The sequence below is a fragment of the Saccostrea echinata genome, unplaced genomic scaffold (assembly GCF_033153115.1).
Source record: "Saccostrea echinata isolate AGI-Se365-2 ecotype Australia unplaced genomic scaffold, CSIRO_AGI_Sech_v1 ptg000047l, whole genome shotgun sequence".
NCBI lineage: Eukaryota > Metazoa > Mollusca > Bivalvia > Ostreida > Ostreidae > Saccostrea > Saccostrea echinata.
This window is the reverse complement of record NW_026889796.1, coordinates 13454323-13480025: the sequence shown is the minus strand read 5'-3', so window position 1 is coordinate 13480025 and position 25703 is coordinate 13454323. Positions and strand designations below refer to the sequence as shown.

Here is a 25703-nt window from a genome sequence, read left to right as displayed (position 1 = left end):
AAAATTTCAACTTTTCTTTTCTGAATTTTTTTTTGCATCACATTATTGCATCTCATGTGTAGTTTCGAAATATGTCAGTCCCACCGGAAACAAAAACGACAACTTCCGGTTATAAGAGGAAAACTACATAATTTGAGTAATTTACTTTCCCTTAAATATCTTTTATAGATAAAGTATTTGAAAAGATTTTTAGATATGTTATTTAGACTGCAAATGTCTAGAGTAACGTCAAAAATCTTAGTAAAATTCACTTCCGGTCGCGTGTTTTTCCTGTCCTCAAAATGAAAAGTTATCTCAGCGAGATCTCGGAAACGGCATGAGATTAAGACACCAAACTTAAATGCGTAATAGACCTTGAGGAGTAGGCAAAACACATAGGGTTAAACGCGTCAGCCGTCACTTCCGGTCGTCACAGGAAGTGATCAAAAAATCGAAAATTTCAACTTTTCTTTATAAAATTAAAACTTGCATCACTTTGTTGCATCTCTTTCGTGTTTTAAAATATGTTAGATTCCACCGGAAACAAAAACTAAACTTCCGGTTTAAACAGATAAACTACGTTATTTCGATGTTTAGCTTTCTCATAAATATCACTTACAGATAAGTATTTGAAATGTTTTTTTTATACATATGCTGTAGATACTACAAATGTCAAGAGAAAATTCAGAGATTTTTGTTCAGTTCACGTCCGGTCGTGTGTTTTCCTGTCCCCAAAATTAGAATGTGTTCTCACAATTGCTCGGTACGAGTAAAAGACTGAAGTCTAAAACTTTCAGGACTTATAGTCAGTCATCAGTTCATTTGCATCGTGTAAAAATCGTATGTCGTCATTACTTCCGGTCGTGACAGGAAATGAAGAAAAAAGTATTTTTATTTTTAAGTTATGATGTTTCTACATAAGTTTTACGCTTATACCGACGTTGGAAAAGACATGTTTATGCAAACGAAAATGAAAATGTATGAGATTAAGACACCAAACTTAAATGAGTAATAGACCTTGAGGAGTAGGCAAAACACATATGGTTAGACGCGTCAGCCGTCACTTCCGGTCGTCACAGGAAGTGATCAAAAAATCGAAAATTTCAACTTTTCTTTATAAAAGTAAAACTTGCATCACTTTGTTGCATCTCTTTCGTGTTTTAAAATATGTTAGATTCCACCGGAAACAAAAACTAAACTTCCGGTTTAAACAGATAAACTACGTTATTTCGATGTTTAGCTTTCTCATAAATATCACTTACAGATAAGTATTTGAAATGTTTTTTTTTTTTACATATGCTGTAGATACTACAAATGTCATGAGAAAATTCAGAGATTTTTATTCAATTCGCTTCCGGTCGTGTGTTTTCCTGTCCCCAAAATTAGAATGTGTTCTCACAATTGCTCGGTACGAGTAAAAGACTGAAGTCTAAAACTTTCAGGAATTATAGTCAGTCATCAGTTCATTTGCATCGTGTAAAAATCGTCTGTCGTCATTACTTCCGGTCGTGACAGGAAATGAAGAAAACAGTATTTTTTTTACAGTTATTTTGTTTATACATCAGTTTTAGGCTTATACCGACGTTGGAAAAGACATGTTCATGCAAACAGGAAATAGTATAACGGAAGACCTTCTCATTACTAGTAATGAGTTTCTAGTTAAGGTCTTCCGTTCCAGACGGAAGACCTTATAGTGATTGTACTGTTTATTATTATTATTAAGGTCTTCCGTTCCAGACGGAAGACCTTATAGTGATTGTACTGTTTATTATTATTATTATTATTATTATTATTATTATTTTCCCCTTTTTTTGTCGGCAGGATTTCTCAGAGATGACTGGATGGATTTTCCTGAAATTTTCAGGGTTGATAGAGAATGAAAATACCCCGAGGCGTTTTTTTCATTTTTTCAAAATTCACTTCCGGTCGTCAGATATGTCCGATTTCCGTTTTTTTCAAAAATATTTTTTCCGAGTGAGATCTCAGAAACGGTAAGAGATTAAGACACCAAACTTATACGAGTAATAGATCATGAGGAGTAGGCGAGCCCATTTGGGTTAAGCGTGTCAGCCGTCACTTCCGGTCGTCACAGGAAGTGATCAAAGAAATCGAAAATTTCAACTTTTCTTTTTTGAATTTTTTTTTGCATCACATTATTGCATCTTATGTGTAGTTTCGAAATATGTCAGTCCCACCGGAAACAAAAACGACAACTTCCGGTTATAAGAGGAAAACTACATAATTTGAGTAATTTACTTTCCCTTAAATATCTTTTGTAGATAAAGTATTTGAAAAGATTTTTAGATATGTTATTCAGACTGCAGATGTCTAGAGTAACGTCAAAAATCTTAGTAAAATTCACTTCCGGTCGCGTGTTTTTCCTGTCCTCAAAATGAAAAGTTATCTGAGCGAGATCTCGGAAACGGCATGAGATTAAGACACCAAACTTAAATAAGTAATAGACCTTGAAGAGTAGGCAAAACACATAGGGTTAGACGCGTCAGCCATCACTTCCGGTCGTCACAGGAAGTGATCAAAAAATCGAAAATTTCAACTTTTCTTTATAAAATTATAACTTGCATCACTTTGTTGCATCTCTTTCGTGTTTTGAAATATGTTAGATTCCACCGGAAACAAAAACTGCAAACTTCCGGTTTAAAGAGATAAACTACGTTATTTCGATGTTTAGCTTTCTCATAAATATCACTTAAAGATAAGTATTTGAAATGTTTTTTTTATACATATGCTGTAGATACTACAAATGTCATGAGAAAATTCAGAAATTTTTATTCAATTCACTTCCGGTCGTGTGTTTTCCTATCCCAAAATTAGAATGTGTTCTCACAATTGCTCGGTAAGAGTAAAAGACTGAATTCTAAAACTTTCAGGACTTATAGTCAGTCATCAGTTCATTTGCATCGTGTAAAAATCGTCTGTCGTCATTACTTCCGGTCGTGACAGGAAATGAAGAAAAAAGTAATTTTTTAAGTTATTTTGTTTCTACATCAGTTTTAGGCTTATACCGACGTTGGAAAAGACATGTTTATGCAAACAGGAAGTAGTATAACGGAAGACCTTCTCATTACTAGTAATGAGTTTCTAGTTATTATTATTATTTTTTTCCCCTTTTCTTGTCGGCAGGATTTCTCAGAGATGACTGGACGGATTTTCCTGAAATTTTCAGGGTTGATAGAGAATGAAAATACCCCGAGGCTTTTTTTTCATTTTTTCAACATTCACTTCCGGTCGTCAGATATGTTCGATTTCCGTTTTTTTCAAAAATATTTTTTCCGAGTGAGATCTCAGAAACGGTTAGAGATTAAGACACCAAACCTATACGAGTAATAGATCATGAGGAGTAGGCGAGCCCATTTGCGTTAAGCGTGTCAGCCGTCACTTCCGGTCGTCACAGGAAGTGATCAAAGAAATCGAAAATTTCAGCTTTTCTTTTTTGAATTTTTTTTTGCATCACATTATTGCATCTCATGTGTAGTTTCGAAATATGTCAGTCCCACCGGAAACAAAAACGACAACTTCCGGTTAGAATAGGAAAACTACACAATTTGAGTAATTTACTTTCCCTTAAATATCTTTTGTAGATCAAGTATTTAAAAAGATTTTTAGATATGTTATTCAGACTGAAAATGTCTAGAGTAACGTCAAAAATCTTCGTAAAATTCACTTCCGGTCGCGTGTTTTTCCTGTCCTAAAATGAAAAGTTATCTCAGCGAGATCTCGGAAACGGCATGAGATTAAGACACCAAACTTAAATGAGTAATAGACCTTGAGGAGTAGGCAAAACACATAGGGTTAGACGCGTCAGCCGTCACTTCCGGTCGTCACAGGAAGTGATCAAAAAATCGAAAATTTCAACTTTTCTTTATAAAATTAAAACTTGCATCACTTTGTTGCATCTCTTTCGTGTTTTGAAATATTTTAGATTCCACCGGAAACAAAAACTGTAAACTTCCGGTTTAAACAGATAAACTACGTTATTTCGATGTTTAGCTTTCTCATAAATATCACTTACAGATAAGTATTTGAAATGTTTTTTTGATACATTTGCTGTAGATTCTACAAATGTCATGAGAAAATTCAGAGATTTTTATTCAATTCACTTCCGGTCGTGTGTTTTCCTGTCCCCAAAATTAGAATGTGTTCTCACAATTGCTCGGTAAGAGTAAAAAACTGAAGTCTAAAACTTTCAGGACTTATAGTCAGTCATCAGTTCATTTGCATCGTGTAAAAATCGTCTGTCGTCATTACTTCCGGTCGTGACAGGAAATGAAGAAAAAAGTAATTTTTTTAAGTTATTTTGTTTCTACATCAGTTTTAGGCTTTTACCGACGTTGGAAAAGACATGTTTATGCAAACAGGAAGTAGTATAACGGAAGACCTTCTCATTACTAGTAATGAGTTTCTAGTTATTATTATTATTTTTTTCCCCTTTTTTTGTCGGCAGGATTTCTCGGAGATGGCTGGATGGATTTTCCTGAAATTTTCAGGGTTGATAGAGAATGAAAATACTTCGAGGCGTTTTTTTCATTTTTTCGAAATTCACTTCCGGTCGTCAGATATGTCCGATTTCCGTTTTTTTCAAAAATATTTTTTCCGAGTGAGATCTCAGAAACGGTAAGAGATAAAGACACCAAACTTATATAAGTAATAGATCTTGAGAAGTAGGCGAGCCCATTTGGGTTAAACGCGTCAGCCGTCACTTCCGGTCGTCACAGGAAGTGATCAAAGAAATCGAAAATTTCAACTTTCCTTTTTTGAATCTTTTTTTTGCATCACTTTATTGCATCTTATTTGTAGTTTCGAAATATGTTGGTCCCACCGGAAACAAAAACGTCAACTTCCGGCTATAAGCGAAAAACTGCATAATTTGAGTATTTTACTTTCCCATAAATATTTTTTATAGATAAAGTATTTGAAATGATTTTTAGATATGTTATTAAGACTGTAAATGTCTAGAGTAACGTCAAATATCTTAGTAAAATTCACTTCCGGTCGCGCGTTTGAATGTCCGTAAAATGAGAATTTGTCTGAGCCAGATCTCAGAAACGGTAAGAGATTAAGACACCAAACTCTTATGAGTAATAGATCTTGACGAGTAAGCAAAACCATCTGGGAAAAGAACGTCAGCCGTCACTTCCGGTCGTCACAGGAAGTGATCAAAGAAATCAAAAATTTCAACTTTTCGTTTTTGAAACTTTTTTTGCATCACTTTATTGCATCTTATTTGTCGTTTCGAAATATGTCAGTCCCACTGGAAACAAAAACGACAACTTCCGGTTATAAGAGAAAAACAACATAATTTGAGTATTTTACTTTCCGATAAAAAATTTTTATAGATAATTAATTTGAAATGATTTTTAGATATTTTATTCAGACTGCAAATGTCTAGAGTAATTTTAGATATCTTTGTAAAATTCACCTCCGGTCGCGTGTTTTTCTGTCCTGAAAATGAGAAGTTCTCTGAGCGAGATCTCGGAAACAGTAAGAGATTAAGACACCAAACTTATAAGAATAATAGATCTTGGAGAGTAGACAAAACATATATTGTTAAACACGTCAACCGGCACTTCCGGTCGTCACAGGAAGTGATAAAAAATCAAAAATTTTAAGTTTTCTTTTTAAAATTAAAACTTGCATCACTTTATTGCAACTCTTTTGCTGTTTTCTGATATGTTAGATTCCACCGGAAACAAAAACCTAAGCTTCCGGTTTTATGAGATCAACTATGTTATTTCTATGTTTAACTGTCTCATAAATATCACTTAGAGATAAAGTATTTGAAATGTTTTTTATATATGTTGTAGATACTACAAATGTCTAGAAGAATTTCAGAGATTTTTAAACAATTCATTTCCGGTCGCGTGTTTTCCTGTACTCAAAATTAGAATGTCTTCTCAAAATTGCTTGACAACAGTAAAAGACTCAAGTCTAAAACTTTCAGGACTGATAGCAAATCATCAGTTCAAATGCATCGTGTAAAATCGTGTGTCGCCATTACTTCCGATCGTGACAGGAAGTGATACAAAAAAGTGAATTTTTGCAAGTTGTTTTCTTTCTACATTAGTTTTAGGATAATACCGAAGTTAGAAAGGACATGTCCACGCAAATTATTTCCGCTAGAAGTACCGGCCAAAAAACCGCTAAAAACACTGTGTTACATAGGCGACTCCCAACAGGAAGTGGTATAACGGAAGACCTTCTCATTACTAGTAATGAGTTTCTAGTATTCTTAATATTATTGTACAGACGAAATTTTGTAAAGGACTTTGTCCGCTCCATTTCTTTAGAACAGCTTAACATATGAAAGTTAACTCTGTCAGATATCATAGATAATGACTTGTAGATGTCACCATGAACATTTTTTCCGTCGTCAATACTTCCGGTCGTCACAGAAAGTGGATTAAAAAGTCGATTTTTTCAATTTCTTCGTCTTTCTAACTTCTTTTTTCTGTAATATTCATAGGGTATGTAAAGGCCCCTCTTTGAAGTTTTTACGTATTACCAGTTTCTTGATAGGATTAAGAAGAATTTAATATCTTTAAATATCTTAGAATTTCCGAAAACGTAGGACCAACGTTTCTTAAACACTACAAAATATTGATTTTTTCCTCCGTATATATAGTTTGCGGGGACTGCTCAGTGCTCATTCACGTAGGAGGAGGTGTAGAGGTAAAACCTACCTGGTGATTGGGATAGGCCAGAAAAACCTTCCTGTTGCCATGGAAACGATTTTATATTAAATAAAAATGGTTGTATATGATATATATCATGTGTGTGCATTTTATTTGCCCCTCTTTTATTTTGTCAACTGTAGAAGACATTGTCATCTTTACAGACCCCCCCCCCCCCCTTCTCTTTTATTGTAATGGATGCAAATTTCGTTTTTATGTTTTGGATTCTAAATAAAATGACTTTGACCTTCATATCACAAGCAACTCTTCTTGAAGTTTTCAAAATGATAAGGCTTAATTCTTTGTACAAAATAAAGGTAATTTACATTGATATGTTCAAGACCCCCCCCCCCCCCCCCTCGAAGCAGCCAGGTGGAATAGGCAGATATAAAATATACAACTTATAAGGAACTTCTTAAGAGGTTCATTAATAAAATTCAGTTCCCCTGATGTGGTTTGATATTTTGCTACCATTCATTCTTCTTCTGTTTTGTCTATAGAATTTATAATTATTTTATTTAGAATTAATTTATCTTTAGAAAGTAGTGATTGTCAGCTGCAGTCATTAGCCGTTTTCTTGTATATCTATTACTTGCATATTAATAATTTCATTAAAAAATATTTTAAAGCATTAAAACTTCATTTCTATTAAATTTTATTAATTTGTAAATCCCTGGATCCGCTCCTGCAGGTGCGCGAAAGCCTCATCACTACTGTAAACAAATTATTCATCACGCCGAAAATGTTCATGATTCCGCTAAACTAAGAAAGTTTACACATAGTTTATCATCTCATAAACAACCATCAGCCCTGTCCAATGCAGAAATGCTCGAATTGAAGGGGAAAATTCAGGAATTGTTTTGCGTCAGCCATGTTTTGACGTGAACCTTATACGGCATTCTGTTATTAAGGTCTTCCGTCTTCACGGAAGACCTTATAGTGATTCTACTGTTTCTTATTATTAAGGTCTTCCGACTTCCTTCGGAAGACCTTATTGTTTTCCGTCTGTTTTCTATTATTAAGGTCTTCCGACTTCCTTCGGAAGACCTTATTGTTTTCCGTCTGTTTTCTATTATTATTATTATTCTTTTTTTCATAGTACAGGCCATATCTCAGCTATGCGTGGTTCAATTTGAAAGATTTTTTCAGGGACGATGCATCATGAATATATCTCCAGGGGTGTCCCTCACATTTTTGAAATTCACTTCCGTTCGCGATTTTTGGGGAAAATTGTATTTTTTAAATGGAATTTTGTCCGTTAATTTTCTCGAGAACTGTTAAAGATATGAAATTGAAACTCACTGACCTGATAGAACATCAAATGGAAATACGGTGATCGACCTTTATTTTTCGTCGTTCGTACTTCCGGTCGCGAACGGAAGTGAATTCAAAAATGTTAAATTTGCAACTTTTTTGTTTTCCAATATTTTTCTTCAGGATTTACAGGGTTTATAGAGTGTCTTACAAGAATTCTAAATATGTATTCAATATTTTGATGCGTGCATTTATTGCAAAGATATGACCGATCCAAATTTTGTCCCACTGTCTGGGGTTCGAATCCTGCTGGATGCAGTTAATTTTTTTTCCCTTTGTTTTTCTCTTTTTTCAGTTGCTAATGACTTCTCTCTCTTTGAAAACATGTATGGTAGTTTTTGCTGATTTTTAAAAGCTTTTTTGTCAGAGATTCTGTAGAAAACCTTTCGGCATATACTGAATATCTTTGCATCTATAATATGTCCTTCTAAAACTATTTTAAGGATTTCATTCTTGTCCCCAAAGCTTGACCCATTCAAAAGTTGTCACCCCTTTTGCAATAATACCTTGTTATCGCTACTCCTCCGAAACCGTAAACCGTAGAGATTCCAAGCCTTCATCAGTGTCTTTGACTCATTTAGTGCTCTCTTCATTCTATCATTGCAAAATCATTCTTTGGTCCCTTGTATGAGTTACTGCCCCTGAAAGTTTACGCTGCTTACATTTAATGAACTTTTTATTTAAAAAAAACGGTGTATCTTAGAGACATGGGACCAACTGCATCGGCATATTTGACTTTGATCTTGAAATATAGGTCCAGGTCAAAGGTCAAGGTCATTTAAAAACATAAGAAATTCCTTATATATGTGTAAAATATAGCAATTCACCAAATGACCTTGAACTTTGACCTTGACCTTTGACCTTGACATTGGGTCAAATGAGAAGTAAGGACATGCATCCAGCTCCAGTATCAGGTAAAAACATAGAAAGTAAAGATTTCCTTGAGGTTTTTTTTTTGTTATGACCTTGACCTTTGACCTTGACCCAAAGGTCACAATCAAGCTTAAGGATGTGAAAGTAGTTACAATTCTTAGTTTAAAAGAGGCATAAAATAAATAATTCTCCCCCCCCCCCCCTTTCTTAAAAAAGAATCACATCAACAACAACGTAGAATATTTCTGTAAAATTCAAACCAGACCTCGGATCGACACCAAATTTGGTACAAATGTAGTATAGACCTCAGAGAAACTTTCTCGAGAGTTTTACGGTGAGTCTTATAAGTTTATAGAAGTCATGAAGTTTCACGGCAAAAACTACACTTTCTGTTGTGTTTGAAATGAAAGTGCAGGTGAACGAAGAAATGATCTAAACCTTTTATCGGCTATCTCTTCAGATGTCGTTAGTAGCATTTAATTTTCCTGATATGATACGACATTTTAATACCAAGCATTCTCTCTTTCTTTTACATCTGGAATTTATTTGATTTTTATTTAGAATTAATCAGTTTCCAGAAATAGCGATTTTCGGTATATTAAAAACAATTCTCGCTTTCATTGTCGTGTTTCCCTTCTAAAAATGCCTGTTGGGAGTTTAATTTGTGCTACACATATTTAATTTAACCCAAAGAAATACTTATTTAAATGTTTCATATTTATTTCAGGATATTCAGTCAGAAATGTTAAAATCCGAACCCGATCTTTTAAGCTTACAACAAAGCTATTTTCAAAAAATTAAGCATGCTCACAATATCGATGAATCGGGCTACAAGCCATTAATACATTTTCATTAGGGAACAGTGTTAACGTTTTCTCACGCAGCCCGTCCCTTGTTATTTTATATGCTGCTTGCAAGTTCTGGAACTATTTCCCTTTACGGAACTTCTTTCTTCCCCTACCGATTCTAAAAATACGCTTGTATTTATTCTTTAGTCTTAAACAATTAACTTACCAATTTTATCGGAATGTGTAGCGCAGTGGAAAGCGCACCTGCCTTTCAAACCAAGGCTTTTGAGTTCGATCCCAGCTGGAGGAGCATTTTTTTTTCATTTTTCTTCTTTTTTTAGCCCAAATGACACGGAAACACTTAAAAAGGTGGAAAGGCCTCTAATTGTTCTCTGAACAATTTGTTTACTCGTTATTATTAAGGTCTCCCGATATATATGATAAGATATGAATATGAAGCTTGCTGAGGTGATAGAACATCAAATGCAGATATGGTGATCGACCATTATTTTTCGTCGTTCGTACTTGCGGTCGCAAACGGAAGTGTATTCAAAAATGTTATATTTGCAACTTTTTTTTGTTTTTCAATATTTTTCTCTGTGATTTACAGGGTTAATAGAGATTCTTCTTAGATTCTAGGTATGTTTTCATCATTTTGATTGATGCATTTATTGCAAAGATATGACCGATGTAAACTTTCTCGTATTGTTGCGGGTTCGAATCCTGCTTGGGGGGGGGGGGGGAGATTGTTTCTCTCTTTTTTCATTTGTAGATAATTTTTGCTTATTTTTTAAAGCTTTCTTTAACAGAGATTCTACAGAAATCCTTTAATAATCATGATCTATGTTGAAAGACTGTGTTACATAAACACAAACAAAAAATACCTTCAATAAAGTATTAAATGAAGTGAGGTAGCATAACGATCTGCAGAAAAGTTCAGTCGGAAGACCACTTTTTGCCCTAGCAAAAAGAAACGTATCTAGTTATTATTATTCTTTTTTTCATAGTACAGGCCATATCTCAGCTATGCGTGGTTCAATTTGAAAGATTTTTTCAGGGACGATGCATCATGAATATATCTCCAGGGGTGTCCCTCACTTTTTTGAAATTCACTTCCGTTCGCGATTTTTGGGGGAAATTGTATTTTTTAAATGGAATTTTGTCCGTTAATTTTCTCGAGAACGGTTAAAGATATGAAATTGAAACTCACTGACGTGATAGAACATCAAATGGAGATATGGTGATCGACCTTTATTTTTCGTCGTTCGTACTTCCGGTCGCGAAGGGAAGTGAATTCAAAAATGTTAAATTTGCAACTTTTTTGTTTTTCAATATTTTTCTTTGAAATTTACAGGGTTAATAGAGAGTCTTCTAAGAGTTCTATGTATGTTTTCATCATTTTGATTGATGCATTTATTGCAAAGATATGACCGATCCAATCTTTCTCGTATGTTGCGCGTTCGAATCCTGCTTGGGCGGGAGGTTGTTTCTCTCTTTTTTCAGTTGTAAATAATATTTTTCTCCGTGAAGACATGTATGATAGTTTTTGCTTATTTTTTAAAGCTTTGTTAACAGAGATTCTATCTACAGAAATCCTTTAATAATTATGATCTATGTTGAAAGACTGTGTTACATAAACGCAAACGAAAAATACCTTCAATAAAGTATTAAATGAAGTGAGATAGCATAGCGTTCTGGAGAAAAGTTCGGTCGGAAGACCACTTGTTGCCCTAGCAACAAGAAACCATCTAGTTATTTTTATTATTGATATTTTTCATACTAATTGTTAGGACATTATTTACACATTGAATTGACTACGGATTTTTCCGTTTGCCTGATCATGACAAGGAGCACACGGCGGGTGTGACCGGTCGACAGGGGATGCTTGCTCGTCCATGGCACCTGATCCCACCTCTGATGTTTCTAGAGGTCCGTATTTGCTCTGCTCCCGATTTGTATTGTTTCAATGGACTTTTGAATTTGTTCGTTATCTTCATATTGCGCTGAACTCTAAGCATGTACTTATATTAAGGTCACTCAAACGATTTTATAATTAACCAGCATGCCCACTGCGTACCTTTTAATAATAATAGCAACAACTTATCTGGTGCTTTATGTAACGGGAATGCAATGACATAACATTCCTGCTAAACTTTGCAAGATTAACTAGAGATATGGTGGGCATTGTGCTTACAAAATGATATATACCCCTGCTCTTACATGAGTATAATGGCAGCGCATTTCTTGGCTACCCCTAAGTGTAACGGACGGACGCACAAAAGTGCGTGCAAAGGATGGACAACTCCATCATTATATAGCCCCCCCCCCCTCCCCCATTTTTTTAAGCTGAGGGTATAAAAATATCATAAATATAATTCAAGAAACGTTGCAAACATTTTACAAGCACTAAATTCTAGAAAACCACAATACACGCCTCATGCTAGTGCATATAGGTACTAGGAGGAACCTCAATCATGTTCCAAACTGTGACTTCTTGATTTCTGTTTGACAGGGACTTAGTTAAAATCTGTCCCGTCACACCTGATCAAGGATATAACCAAGCACAGTAACCTTCATTAACTACGATTTTATCGATTGCATTTGTTCCAAGTCACTACAGTGCTATACCTAGGGTATATGAGATAAAAGTAGTGCAAGTCCTCGAATTTAAACCAAGTGAACTTCTGATGAACTAATGAACGTTACTGATATACGGTACATTTCATATCTAATATATACAAATTTAACCTTAATAAAAATAGTTCTACTTCTAATAGTTCCTTCAAAAAATTGACCATGAAACACAAGTATACATTGTACATGAGCTTTTGCATGCATCTCTATTGATATTTTATGTTATATAATCTTACACAAGGACTGATTTTACATATTATCTATCATTTGGCAAATGGGATCTCACAAAGAAGTAAAAAAAAGTTTAAGTATTTGTTATAAGAGATTGACCCTGATCCAAGGCCAAACTGGATTTGGAATACCCAAACCCGTTCTATTCGCGCGGGCAAAACTCGACAGGAACAATTTTGGTTGTAGAACAAGAATTTTCTTGTCAAAGAATAATTAAATAAATAAGTAGATGAATACAAAAAAGAAAGTAAACAAGCAAAGAAATCCATTTTTGAAAATATATAATTCATATAACAAATATAAATAAAACCAATGTTGATGTACAATGTACAAAGCAAATCATTAATAAAATATCGAAGTTAAAAAATCGTGTTATAATGCATAAAATACTGTATTAGTACACGAATACTAGAAACATAATTTGATTAAAGCGCCACCTTCAAGCTTTTCCAAATTTTGGCATTAATTTGAGGGTTTTATTAATTTTAAATAGTGGGTTAGAACCACCCCGTTGCTGCAAATTATTCAATTTCAATACGTTTTATTTCTTATTGGTCGAATACAGTTACGTAAAGATTAGAATTCATTTCTGTTTTCCAAATATTGATGTACACATAGAGTGATATATCACGGCTATATTTAAATTTTATTAATAAAAGAAATCTCGTTTTATCTTTGTACTAAATATAATTGCACTTTCATTAAAATTTCAAAGACAGATTTTTTTTATTCTTTTCGATTCGTTTATGGTTGACATTGACTCTAATAATGAATTCCTTTCTTAATAATGCAATTAAAAAAGATAAATTCAAATTAATTATTGATTAAATTATACTGACAGGCAATGTTTTCACACAGAGAACTTGATTGATTCTTTGATATTGTTCAAATTCAATGTATGTTATTTGGGTTTTCAAATAGCGTGTAATCTTTGTAATTATAAAAAAAATATCACAGAAACTATGTTCTAGGAAAAAGAATTGGAGTAATGTTTCTTTTTATTGACAAGGAACCATACGAGGGGTGATCAAAAAGTTCGCGAACTATCTCTATAATTACAAACCACAATTCAGATCAGAATGAAATTTGACACACATATAGTCATACATATGTTCTATCAATAGCAGATGTTATGTAATGTTTTGCTCGATGTTTGTTACGTCACTCTGTGAAAATGACGTCAATATGTAGGTGACTTGTTGCGAAAAATGATTCACTCGGTCGTACTCGAGCAAGGAACGGCTGTAAAGTTTAACGTATATCTTGGAAATTCCTTTGCAGTAGCATATACTATTTTGTACAAGGTTTATGAAGACAAAAGACTTGCCAGAGGTTCAATCAATAATTGGATTGATTGCTTTAGTGAAGGAAGGGAGATGGTTAAAAATGGTGTTTGTTTTGTTGTAAGTGAAAGCAAGCTGAGGAAGAGATGTGTCCTTAGTAGAGCAATTTGATATAAAAGATCGCCAAGTTACAGTTAGAAAAATAGTTGAATATCTTAACAATAATATAATTATCAAATCCCAAAATTATCGTTTACTTTAGACTTTAAGCATGTCAGATATGGTAAAAGAAGGCGCACATACTATATCCATATCGGATAAACGACGTTCCTAAGACAGAAAACTCGGGTTGTGATTCTCACCATGCTCATTCCGGAAAAGGATATCCTTATCCACCCATCCTATTTCCGAGATTTGGTCATTTCTGACAAATTGATCGTTTGGGTTATAAAAAATAATTTGCATGGTAAGAAATATAAGACTCGGAAAAATCATTCAACTTCTTTGAACAGAACGCTACGGTGCATGTCACGTGACCGCCTGGATCACGTGATTCGCGCATGGGCAGAACGGTGGCAAATGTGCATTAAAATCGGAGAGGACGACTTTTAAAAATAATGAACACTGAAACCTAATTTTATTTCTTTTATGGAAGTAATTCACTTAGTTCGCGAACTTTCTGATCACCCCTCGTATTTGTTTTTCGATGTTAATTTAGCGTCAAAATTAATCTAACATCTAATTGTCTATGTACACTTATTTTCTATAAAGTCATACTTAATTAAACCTTGTTTATAAACGTTTTTAACGACTAATGTTAATATAAGCGTAAAGCCTGAATAAAGTGTCTCTATTTTGAATAATTTCATATAATTCGATGGCAAACTTTTTGAATTAAGTAAAATACAGTATTCGAGTCTAAAACGGAGAAAAAGCTATTCTGAAGGTAAGGATTGCATTTTCAGTGTTTAAGTTATATTAACTGTTGATTGTTTTTAATTATAATTTCTTTAATATTTAAATATAAAGTTTCCCTGAGTAGTTGGATATGTTGAAAAAAAAAGAGGTTCAGACCTATTGCATGGTCTTGGACTTGCATGCAGAGGAAAGGCTCGGTTAACCAACAAGAGTATTAATATCACCGGATGCACTGACCTTGTTTACCTTCTATGGCACAACTATTATATCTCGTTACATAAAATTGCATTTATGAGAAACGTCCAATCACACCGTATAAGTCTTCCCAAAATTTCACCGAGTTTCTTTTTTTACTATTGCACTTTTCCTGACCTTGCGACCTCTGAAATACGACCTTTCACCTCGAACCAACAAAAGTTCACCATGTTAATCGTGCTTCCAAATTGCTAATGGTAATCTGTCCACCGCTCTAGGGACGGGAATGTAAACCATTTTGGGATAAGGATTATGTAACTTCCAGTCACATTTACGAGCCAGTTCTATGACAAATATCCGGATAATCAGTTTAGCGTATTCTTTTCCCACACAAAATCTTGCCCCAGCCCCAAAAGCAGTGTAATTCATTCGATCAATACTTGAATCTCCATCTTGTCTGTCTAAATTTGGAAGCGTGTCCCATCTTGAAGGGTCAAACGTCTCTGGGTCCTTATACACAGGAGAGGTTAGATGCGTGTCCCTAAACCCGATGGCTATAGTCCATCCCTTTGGTATTCGGTAATTCTGAAATGATTCAAAGATAAAATTTGAGTAAAATTCCTTTAAAAAGACATAGAAATATAGAGCTAAAGTAGAAAGTTGTCTCACTTATATTAACCAGGCTTTTCGTTAAAGAAAATACATATATTTAAATGGTTAAAAAAAATTTAATACCCCAACTTCGAATGTTCTTAAAGCTTTTCGATATCCTGCTCCAACTGGCGATGCTACTCTCAACACCTCTCGCACAACTGAATATAGATACCTTAGGCTACATATTTTATTTAATGATAGATCAAGTTCGTCGTCTGAGCAATGTAAAAGCCCTTCTGCGTCTAATTCCTCGCGCAGGCGCTGTAGAACTTCCGGGTTTCTTCCAACAAACATCAGAACACTTGTCATTGCGCTTGCGCTTGTGTCATGTCCGGTGAAGAAGAGTTCTTGCAAAGCGTCCAAAACTTCCGATCTGTCGTAATTCCCGTACTCATTCTGATCCATAATATGATGGATAACACTTCTGAAAGCCTGCTTGCTCCCTTCATTTTGTATTTTGTTTAAACACTTTGATATCTCCTTGTGTATGGTTTCCCTAGCCTTCATTGCCTACAAAAAATGAATTTGTCTATTTGAAGTAAACTAGAACCAAGATGTTTTGTCTATATGAAATGCACCGCTTTTTATGCCCCCTTGAAAAGGGGGGGGGGCATATTGCTTCAAAGCTGTCAGTATTTCAGTAGACCCAGGTATTAATTATCCGCTCATTATTATGGAAACATTTTGCTTGACAGATATCAAACTTAGAGCACGGGTTCCCCCGTAAGATTAGATGACCCGTATTGATTTTGAGGTCACAGAATCAAAGATCTATAGATAAGATATTACTAGAGATAAGATCTTGTCTGTTCAATATCTTGAAAATTATTTGCTTCACAGACATCAATCTTGGTACATTGGTTTCTCTTAAAAAGTATATGACCCGTATATTTTTAGATCACAAGGTCAAAGGTCAAACTGGAAATTATTGCCCACTCACACTTGGTGCACTTAATTCCACTGAGGAATAGATGGCTTCAATTGATTCTGAGCTCCGAATTCGAAGGTCAAGGCTTAAACTGGACATAAGAAGATGCTGACCACTCAATATCTTGAGAACCTTTTGCTTGATGTACATCAAACTTAGTACACTAGAAAATAGATGACCATTGTAGATTTTGATGTCACTTTGTCAAAGGTCAGTGTCAAACTACTCTAGACATAGGATGATATTGTTGCAATATCTTGAGAAACCTTTGCTTGACAGACATCAAACATAATTCTTTTGTTCCACTTACGGAGCAGATGATAATGAAAACACTCAATATCTTTGGAACACCTTGCTTGACAGACTTCAACTTCATACACCAGTCTGGTTTCCCCTTGAAGTATACGTAGTTGACCACTGTACATTTTGGTGTCACAAAGTCCAAGGTCAAGGGCAAATTGAACATACTGTAGGAAGATATTGTCCACTCAATATCTTGAGATCCCTTTGCTTGACAGACATCAAACTTGGTACATGCTTTCCCCTAAGGAGTAGTTAATCACTGTAGATGTTGAGGTCACAAGATCAAAGGTCAAGAGTCAAATTACTCTAGATATTGGAAAGTACTGACAGCTCAGTATATATCAATTACCCTTTACAGTCATCAAACTTGGTACACTGATTCTCCCTAGGGAGTAGATGATACTTGTTGTTTTTTATGTCTAAAAGTCAAAAGGTCAATGGTCAAACAAGATAGACATAAACACTAGATATAGGAAGATAGTGTCTGCTCAGTATCTTGAGAACCATCTGCTTAACAGACATTAAATTTGGTACACTGGTACCCTCTAAGATGTAAATTTATTTACCCTTAATGAATTGAGGTCTGTTAGAGATCAAACTTAGTATTATGTTTGCCCTTGACTAGTAGAGGATTGTTTCCCCTATACTTACTGACATTATAAATTTAAAGTTGTTCCCTTCTTAAAATTGGCACATGGGGGATGGGGTGTATATTTGTTTCTCAAACATTTCCCTTGATTTAGGATCTCGATTTAACTCACAATTGTTTAATCTGACTATATTAATTAAACCAATACATACCTTCCAAAGACCAAGTCCTGGAATTAGTAGAGGTAGGGAAAACATATTGTAAATCATAGTTTCAAACGTCGATGACAGATAAGAAACATATTCTTGGTCAAAGTCGGATCCCATCAACACCTTAGCTGCTAGGGCAAAGGCCAATTCTTTGCACTCATCATATCCATGAATCTCTTTGGCTGACGTCCATTTTCGAATATAAATACGTGTGATCTCTACAATGGATGGTATGTAGTTCTCTAATGCTTCATGAGTAAATGCTTTGATTATAAGTTTCTTTCTAAAGGAATGAACGTCGCCCTCTGCCATTGCCAAGGAGCCATTGCCAAACACCTTTTTGACAGATGATGGCCAGTTCGTGCTAACCAGGGTGTTCTCCCCCATTAGAATTACGCGTAAATGACTTGCACCTGATACGCGAATGGTTGGCCTTCCTAATGTATGGGTCATGTAAACTTCGCCATACTTCTGGCGTCTTTCCGTGTAAAAGTCTGCGTTCTGAAATATGTATAGAAAAGAAATCTTTAATATCTGTATAAAGTCTATAAAGAGCAAGTTGACATGTTTTGCAGTCAAACAAGCAAACATATCTATAATTGGTAGTAAGCAGAGAGGAAAAAAATCATATTCGGAAAAGATTCATAATACGTGTACAATGTATTTGGATATGATTTACAGCTGACCTCCTAGTCAATGTTTTACAAGGAAATAAACATGCTATCATACATGTACCGGTATGGATGGACCCTAAGTTAAGTAGTGCTGAATTGGATTTTTTTTATGATAAATCAAAATTTTACATTCAGGGTCCGCAGTAAATAAGTAAATTTGAGATTTAAAGCATTAAATGCAAAAGCTGAAACAAACAATATTGAGAAAGTCATTTCCTATAATTACATGTCGTTGACAGTGACTTCATACACGTATTCTCCATCAACTTCTCGTTTTGGAGACAAATGAGGTTGTCAGAGAAAAAAAAACCCGGTTTAATTGCGTCATGGGACTTAACAACAAAGCCATTACGAAAACAGAACATTCTCCTTCAATGTGTGGTATGTAATTTAAATCACTGAAACACTATCGTATTTTGTATTTAGAAGCTAACAGAAAGTTGTTAATTAAGATGAAAGTTTGCTCATAGATCGTTTATCTGACTTTGTAATATCTAAAAACTGTACCTTTCTTTTTTTCAGAACCACTGACCTTACCTCATACAAAGCATCGCTGGATACTGATAGACAGGATCCAAAATATACCAAATCAAAGGCAAATGATTTACACATTTATATTAATCTAAATAAGGAGCGTGATTTTTTTCTTTTTGGGGGTGGGGGGGTGGGGGGGTATATATGAGGTGATAACAGACATTGAATCGTCATAGTGAAAATAAATAATGCAAAAATTATCATGTGCTCCAACGTCGGTTATCATCCTCATGCACACCAAATAATTACTTATAAATATAATAACATTTTTACCTCAAAATTGCTATATCTCTGGCTCAGACTTGATACTTGCATGTATATTCAAGTAAGTATGTGTAAAAATTAAGGAATTCTTTTCCATCGGCTTTAATTCCCTCCTTTGGCCACTATCTCTCTTCTGAATCATTAATGTGACATAGTCACACCTTCCGAAGCAATTGTAACCAAATAATGTCAAAAAGAAATAGTTTGATCGATATGCTATGCGGTTAAGAAGGTTTATCGCAGTAGTTTGTTGGTATGTTTATTATTGACAACACATTGGTAAATGTGTATGTCAGTTAATAATTGGAACATTTTATAAAAGAAGTATCTTTAAATATAATATGTTCTTCGACCACAACAATCTTTACATATTAGATATATTTTTTTTAAATACCTCTCCTTGTGTATACAACACAGTTATACAATAAGTTTCTACAGTCAGCAAGCAGACATCCTCATTTGAATACATACATTTAGTTGACAAAAATATTTAGTGATGATCTTTGCTAGATTTTCTTATAAAAAATATACTCGGTCAGACGTGATTGATTTAGATAAGTATGTTAAACTGAATGACGACAAAAATTGATAAAAGCAGAAATACAGATTACGTAGGTACATAATCAGAAGCTTAATGGGTTGAAAAAAAGAGAAGTTTCAGTGATAGCATGAGTGCATGTTAGTTACAGAATACGACCATAATTTTCTTTCTCAGCATATCTGATGGTTTCGTTCAATACCGCGATACAGACGAGGCGGTTATGGAATTAAATAATCAAAAACTTAGAATTTCATCGAATATAAATGTCTGTTTTCCAGCAGTAATTGATCTATTATCTATAAATGATGTGTCTGGGATTTGAAAAAAAGACCAACCGAAAAAATAAACCGGCGATCTTTTCGGTGCAGATCTGTGAACTGAGAAAATAAGTCCAGAAGTAGGTTTTACATATGTAGCTCTGTGATCGGCCAACTAATTCTCTCCAGCAAGTTGCAAACATATACATAAGACAGCAGTTTAGTTTAAAAGGTTTTTTAAAAAAAAAATTAAAAATCCATTTCTAAGGTATACATATCATACATTTCTAAGAGTGTATGTTTGACTAAATTGGTGCTCGTTTAAATTAAACGTTTTTGTACGACAGTTTTACATTGTTTAAAGAAAAAAAAAAGAAAGATTCTGAAAATAATTTACATGACTGTATTTTTTTTGTCTTTGTCAGTTGCACAGGAACGTCATTCTGACTCAGAAATCATGCATTTTTTTTTTTTTTTTTTTTTTTCTTTTTTTTTTTTTTTGCTAATATTTCCTGAAGTTATTTGGAAATCTGTTGATTATTACAAAAACAAGAAGACATGCATTGAGACGAGAACAAAATCAACAAAATGAAAGGCCTTGGAGATGGAGTCTCGAATCCAAGAAATACATGTATATAAGAAGATTGGCTCAAATCATAATTCAGTGTCGAGCAAATAAGATTGACTAGAATTTGTTTTTGCTTTTGCATGATTTCGTTATAAATGCTAAAATGTGTTTATGTTTCTCAAGAACCAATGGGCCAGGAAAGATGAAACTCATGTGGAATTATTGTCAGGTAGTGTAGATTCAAGTTTATTCAAATCATGACCCCCGGGGGTAGGGTGGGGCCACAATGGACGATCAAATTTTACATGGGAATATATAGGAAAAATCTTCAAAAATCTTCTTATCAAGAACAGGAAAGCTATGATTGATCATATTTATATGGAAGCATCCTCAGGTGGTGTAGATTCAAGTTTGTTCAAATCATGACCGCCAGGGGCAGGGTGGGGCCACAATGGACGATCAAAGTTTTACATAGGAATATATAGGAAAAATCTTCAAAAATCTTCTGCTCAAGAACAGCAAAGCAATGAGTGGTAATATTTATATGGAAGCATCCTCAGGTGGTGTGGGTTCAAATTTGTTCAAATCATGACCCCCGGGGGTAGGATGGGGCCACAATGAACGATCAAAGTTTAACGTAGGAGTATATAGGAAAAATCTTCAAAAATCTTCTTCTCAAGAACAGCAAAGCTACGATTTGTCATATTTATATTGAAGCATCCTCAGGTGGTGTAGATTCAAGTTTGTTCAAATCATGACCCCCGGGGGTAGGGTGGGGCCACAATGGACGTCATTGGACGATCAAAGTTTTATATAGGAATATGTAGGAAAAATCTTCAAAAATCTTCTTATCAAGAACAGCAAAGCTATGATTGGTCATATTTATATGGAAGCATCTGCAGGTGGTGTAGATTCAAATTTGTTCAAATCATGACCCCCAGTGGTAGGGTTAGGCCACAATGGACGATCAAAGTTTTACATAGGAATATATAGGAAAAATCTTCAAAAATCTTCTTCTCAAGAACAGCAATGCTATGATTGGTCATATTTATATGGAAGCATCCTCAGGTGGTGTAGATTCAAGTTTGTTAAAATCATGACCCCCAGTGTAAGGGTGGGGCCAAAATGGACGTTCAAAGTTTAACATAGGTGTACATAGGAAAAATCTTCAAAAGTCTTCTTCTCAAGAACAGCAAAGCTATGATTGGTCATATTTATGTTTAAGCATCCTCAGGTAGTGTAGATTCAAATTTGTTCAAATCATGACCCCCGGGGGTAGGGTGGAGCCACAATGAACGATCAAAGTTTTACACAGGAATATATAGGAAAAATCTTTAAAAATCTTCTCAAGAACAGAAAAACCACGGTTTGTCATATTTATATGGAAGCATCCTCAGATAGTGTAGATTCAAGTTAGTTCAAATCATGACCTCCAGGGGTAAGATGGGGCCACAATGAAAGTTCAAACTCGTAGAGAAAAAAGTCACAGTTAGTCAAAAAATTATGTAAGCATCCTTAGTTAGTGTAGATTTTATTTTTTTTCAAATCATAACCCCCCCCCCCCAGCTCCCTTTTAGGGGTAGGTTGGGACCACTTATGCATTTAAGCTTTTCAAAACTAAACCGATTTTTCCTTTTTTCCTAGCCACAGTGCTCAAGTGAGCGATGTGGCCCCTGGGCCTCTTTGTTTTGTTTTTTTTTTTGGGGGGGGGGGGGGTGTAAGTTTTGGAAATAAATAAGTGTACATGCATTCATGAATCGCGATCGAAGAGCACTAAACGCACATAATGAGGTACCAATTGCAAGATACTCTCAGTCTTGCATTTGTAAAACTCACGAGTACTAGTATATAGTTTTGTTTAACATCATTTCTGATAATTTTATAACAAGCTGGCATTTCTTTGATGTCACGGGCACTTTTGTTTAAAGAAATATAATTTGATTTTGGTGTAACGCATCATTTGATTGGATAAAAAATTTGAATAAATTGTATGACCTGGGTTGCCTACGTCACAATGACTTACGTCAAAAACGTATCAATCCGCTCGACGTTACATTTAAAATACGTACAATTTGAAGGCATTTTTGAAGGAGAAATTGTCTTATTTTTTACATTTAATGATGGAAAATTAAATTATAAGGAATGAATTTAATAGCTAGCCAAGTTATACTGGTATAACCTGGGTTGGAACAGTTTACGCTTTTTTATAAACCGCTTCGCGGTTTATAAAGCGTAAACTGCCCCAACCCAGGTTATACTAGTATAACTTGGGTAGCTATTAAATCCATTCCTTAAATACTACAAATGTATGCAAGGGCACGTAAATTAGGACTGAACTCACATCGCGTCCACACTTCGTTCAGTGAACCCCAACATGCATATTGTGGACTAAGTAATCAGAGTGCTTTATCCGATCGTCATGATATCATTCTCTTATGGTAAATATGCAGAGTGGGCACAACCTGGATGATACATTGTGAGTTTAAGTTGTGGTCAGACAGCGGAATTCAGCTGGCCTGTCGATATTCATGGGGACTTGGTTAAAATCCCCGGCAAATCTGCCGTCCCCCTCCCCTTCATGTTACAGTTTGGACATCATTGATGATTCTGGGGGATTTTGGAAGGGTAATAGGTGAAGGGTGGATATGGTGCATGTTCAGACAGCTTTGCTGACTTATTTTCAGATACCTCAGTTGGTAGCTCCCTGTTTAGCTTTTAAGGGATTCGGGTAGGAATCATCGTATTTTCTCCCTTCCCGTATTAACTGGTTGAATAATTTTACCCAGTGTGATTAGGTCTTCATTTTCCAGTATTCCTATTATTCAATTTCCATACATGGAAGTTAGTAGATTTCTGTTCAAGCATCTTTACATTCAGGGACCATATTCTCCATAATCAATACTCAACGAACCCCTCTTCTCTGAACTCTAGTTGGTTCAAGAAATACTGTCATGTGTGTGATTTTACTAGTCTTACACGTGTAATTTATTCAAACACAGTATAAAAGAACGTAAAATAAAAAAATATGTATGAAGAAAACAATCTACTTAGATAATTTAAATCAAGCTTTTCGCTTTTGGCATTTGAATTCGATTCACGTTTTCATTACTTGAAACAAAATAAGTAAAAGATGCCAATGAATTATTGAGAATAGTTTTGGGATACATGCGTTGAAAAAAAAAGGTGGGAAAATTTTTCATAGAGGAGAATAAAGAATTAAAGTCTGTAAACTTATGATCTAGAGTTAAATATTTCTTCCTTTTTGGAAAAGACTATCAAAATTTTGAAGAAAAAAGGTGGGAAAATTTTTCATAGAGGAGAAAAAAGAATTAAAGTCTGTAAACTTATGATCTAGAGTTAAATATTTCTTCCTTTTTGGAAAAGACTATCAAAATTTTGAAGAATCGAAATATGAGTAGAACATACGAGGTAAGTGGGCAAAAAATGCTTATTTTGATGGATAAAGTGAGAATATTTGTAAATTGGCTGGTACTTTGAGCAGCAGAATAGATTCTTTAAGTTTCTCTTCAACCCATGCTTTCAGAACCTCACAAGTTACAACATAAAAAAAAATAGAACAACGACCTAAGATCTGTTGGTTACATGTATATGACCTCTAGGCAACTGACCCAAAGGTAGCTTATCTACAAAGGAATGGGGATCGTCGAGATTATTCTGTGATAGGTAGCTATATACCCGACTTGTGAATTTTAAAGCGTAGTACACATTGTTAGCGGTGTGCCAGTGCCCTACTGAACTTTCAAATGAATCAAAATATTTACGTTCGCTTGACATATGAAACGAAGTTCATCCACGTGTTTATTCAACATGAAGGAAGGAATGAAAAGGATATGTTATATATCGAAATAAATCAATTCCATTCCTCAATGTGCACTGCTATAAATATTAATATTCTGAACATTAACAAAGAGCAAGGTGAAAAAAACCCATTACATGGAATAATTTAAAATGAAAGTAATATATTTAACACTTGATATCTTTATTGCATAATAAACGAAAAGTTTTTTTTTCTTATAACATACCTTTTTCACAAATTCAAAAGTCTCCCCGATGATTGGATAACCTAACGTTCCTGGAGGCAAAGGTTTTGTAGTGCCTTCAGAATCACAATTGAATGTAATGTAAAAATACCACAACTTCTTAATTAACCAGGGAAAGGTGAAATAAACTCCAAGAAGAATAAAAAGCCACTGAATGCAGACACTGTTTAATAGGCTGTCAAGAGAAAGCACGTGTTGGCCCATCGTCAGGAATATGAATGAACGAAATATAGTACAACTCGTACGGATATAAACAATGTGACGTCATTTTATGGGTTCACGAAAATATAAGATCACAGTGACAATTCACAAAAACGATTTTTTTTTCGGTACAGTAAGCTAAGGACATGGGTTAAAACGAGGTCAGAGTATTTACTACCGATGTCAGCAGTCATATCGATCGATTTAGTGCTATAAACATGGAGACGTTAAAACATACATCACATGATACTGTTAAAAAAGTATTAACCCTGTTTAATCACGGGTATTTGCGCGTGAACTTTGAACAGCATCATAAGTACATACAATAAAAAACGGGGGGAAATTATGTAACACCTCAACTGCCTTATGTGCATAACATGTTTGATGATACGTGCCATGTCTTTTTATAGTCATGTGCAATGTCAAGGTATCATTACGTAATGTAAAAGTATATATGAAATATGGAAAGCCGCTGGGTACCCCCACATTATTATTATTCCCCCCCCCCTATATTAGTATACCAAAATCATCATATAATGAAGAAATACATGTATCAATCAGAACTTATAAAAAAAACTAAATGATTGTCGTTTTATATTGACTCTTTGACATTACATCCTGATTCATCTTAATTATATATGATGGTATTTAAGTTTTGAATTATACACTGACTGAGATTTTATGCTGATATTGCTTCATTACGAATGGGACGTACAATCAAAATACAATCATTCAATATGATGATTCTTTTATGATGTGACGATTATTTGGGATTTTTCTTACAAAACATTACAATACATTTATTGACAGGATTCGAAGGCAACATGCGTTTTGACGGACCCAAGAATCAAACTGTTTGTCTTGGGCCGTTAGGCCGAAGGCAAACGGTTTGGTTCTAGGGGTCGACAAAACGCATTTTGCCCGAGGCACACAGTTAATAAATGTTTTGTTATACCTTTTATTTTTTATGCCCCCGTAATCAAAGATTCGGGAGCACATAGTTTTTGTCCTGTCCC

General features: G+C 34.6%; 2 protein-coding genes across 2 annotated transcripts in view; both read right to left on the bottom strand.

Annotated features, from left to right (window-relative positions):
* The window catches only part of LOC133202716 (regulator of G-protein signaling 12-like), a 281826-nt gene that overhangs the window by 142203 nt on the left and 113920 nt on the right, over positions 1–25703 (bottom strand). The gene's annotated exons all lie outside the window — the stretch shown is intronic.
* Positions 12868–24712, bottom strand: LOC133202369 (cytochrome P450 26A1-like). The gene is made up of 4 exons (XM_061338184.1): positions 24469–24712; positions 17591–18088; positions 15640–16068; positions 12868–15489 (listed from the first exon to the last, which is right to left on the bottom strand). Exons 1-4 carry the CDS (start codon positions 24688–24690, stop codon positions 15136–15138), a joined length of 1503 nt encoding a protein of 500 aa, XP_061194168.1. The 5' UTR covers positions 24691–24712; the 3' UTR covers positions 12868–15135.

Bases quoted from the DNA above. Each gene is read 5' to 3' on its own strand.
- LOC133202369 (XM_061338184.1), bottom strand. From the start codon at position 24,690: ATGGGCCAACACGTGCTTTCTCTTGACAGCCTATTAAACAGTGTCTGC. The intron at 16,069-17,590 runs GTATGTATTGGT...CATTTTTTGTAG, and splicing joins CAGGACTTGGTCTTTGGAAG to GCAATGAAGGCTAGGGAAAC. The intron at 15,490-15,639 runs GTATTAAATTTT...GAATCATTTCAG, and splicing joins TAAGAACATTCGAAGTTGGG to AATTACCGAATACCAAAGGG.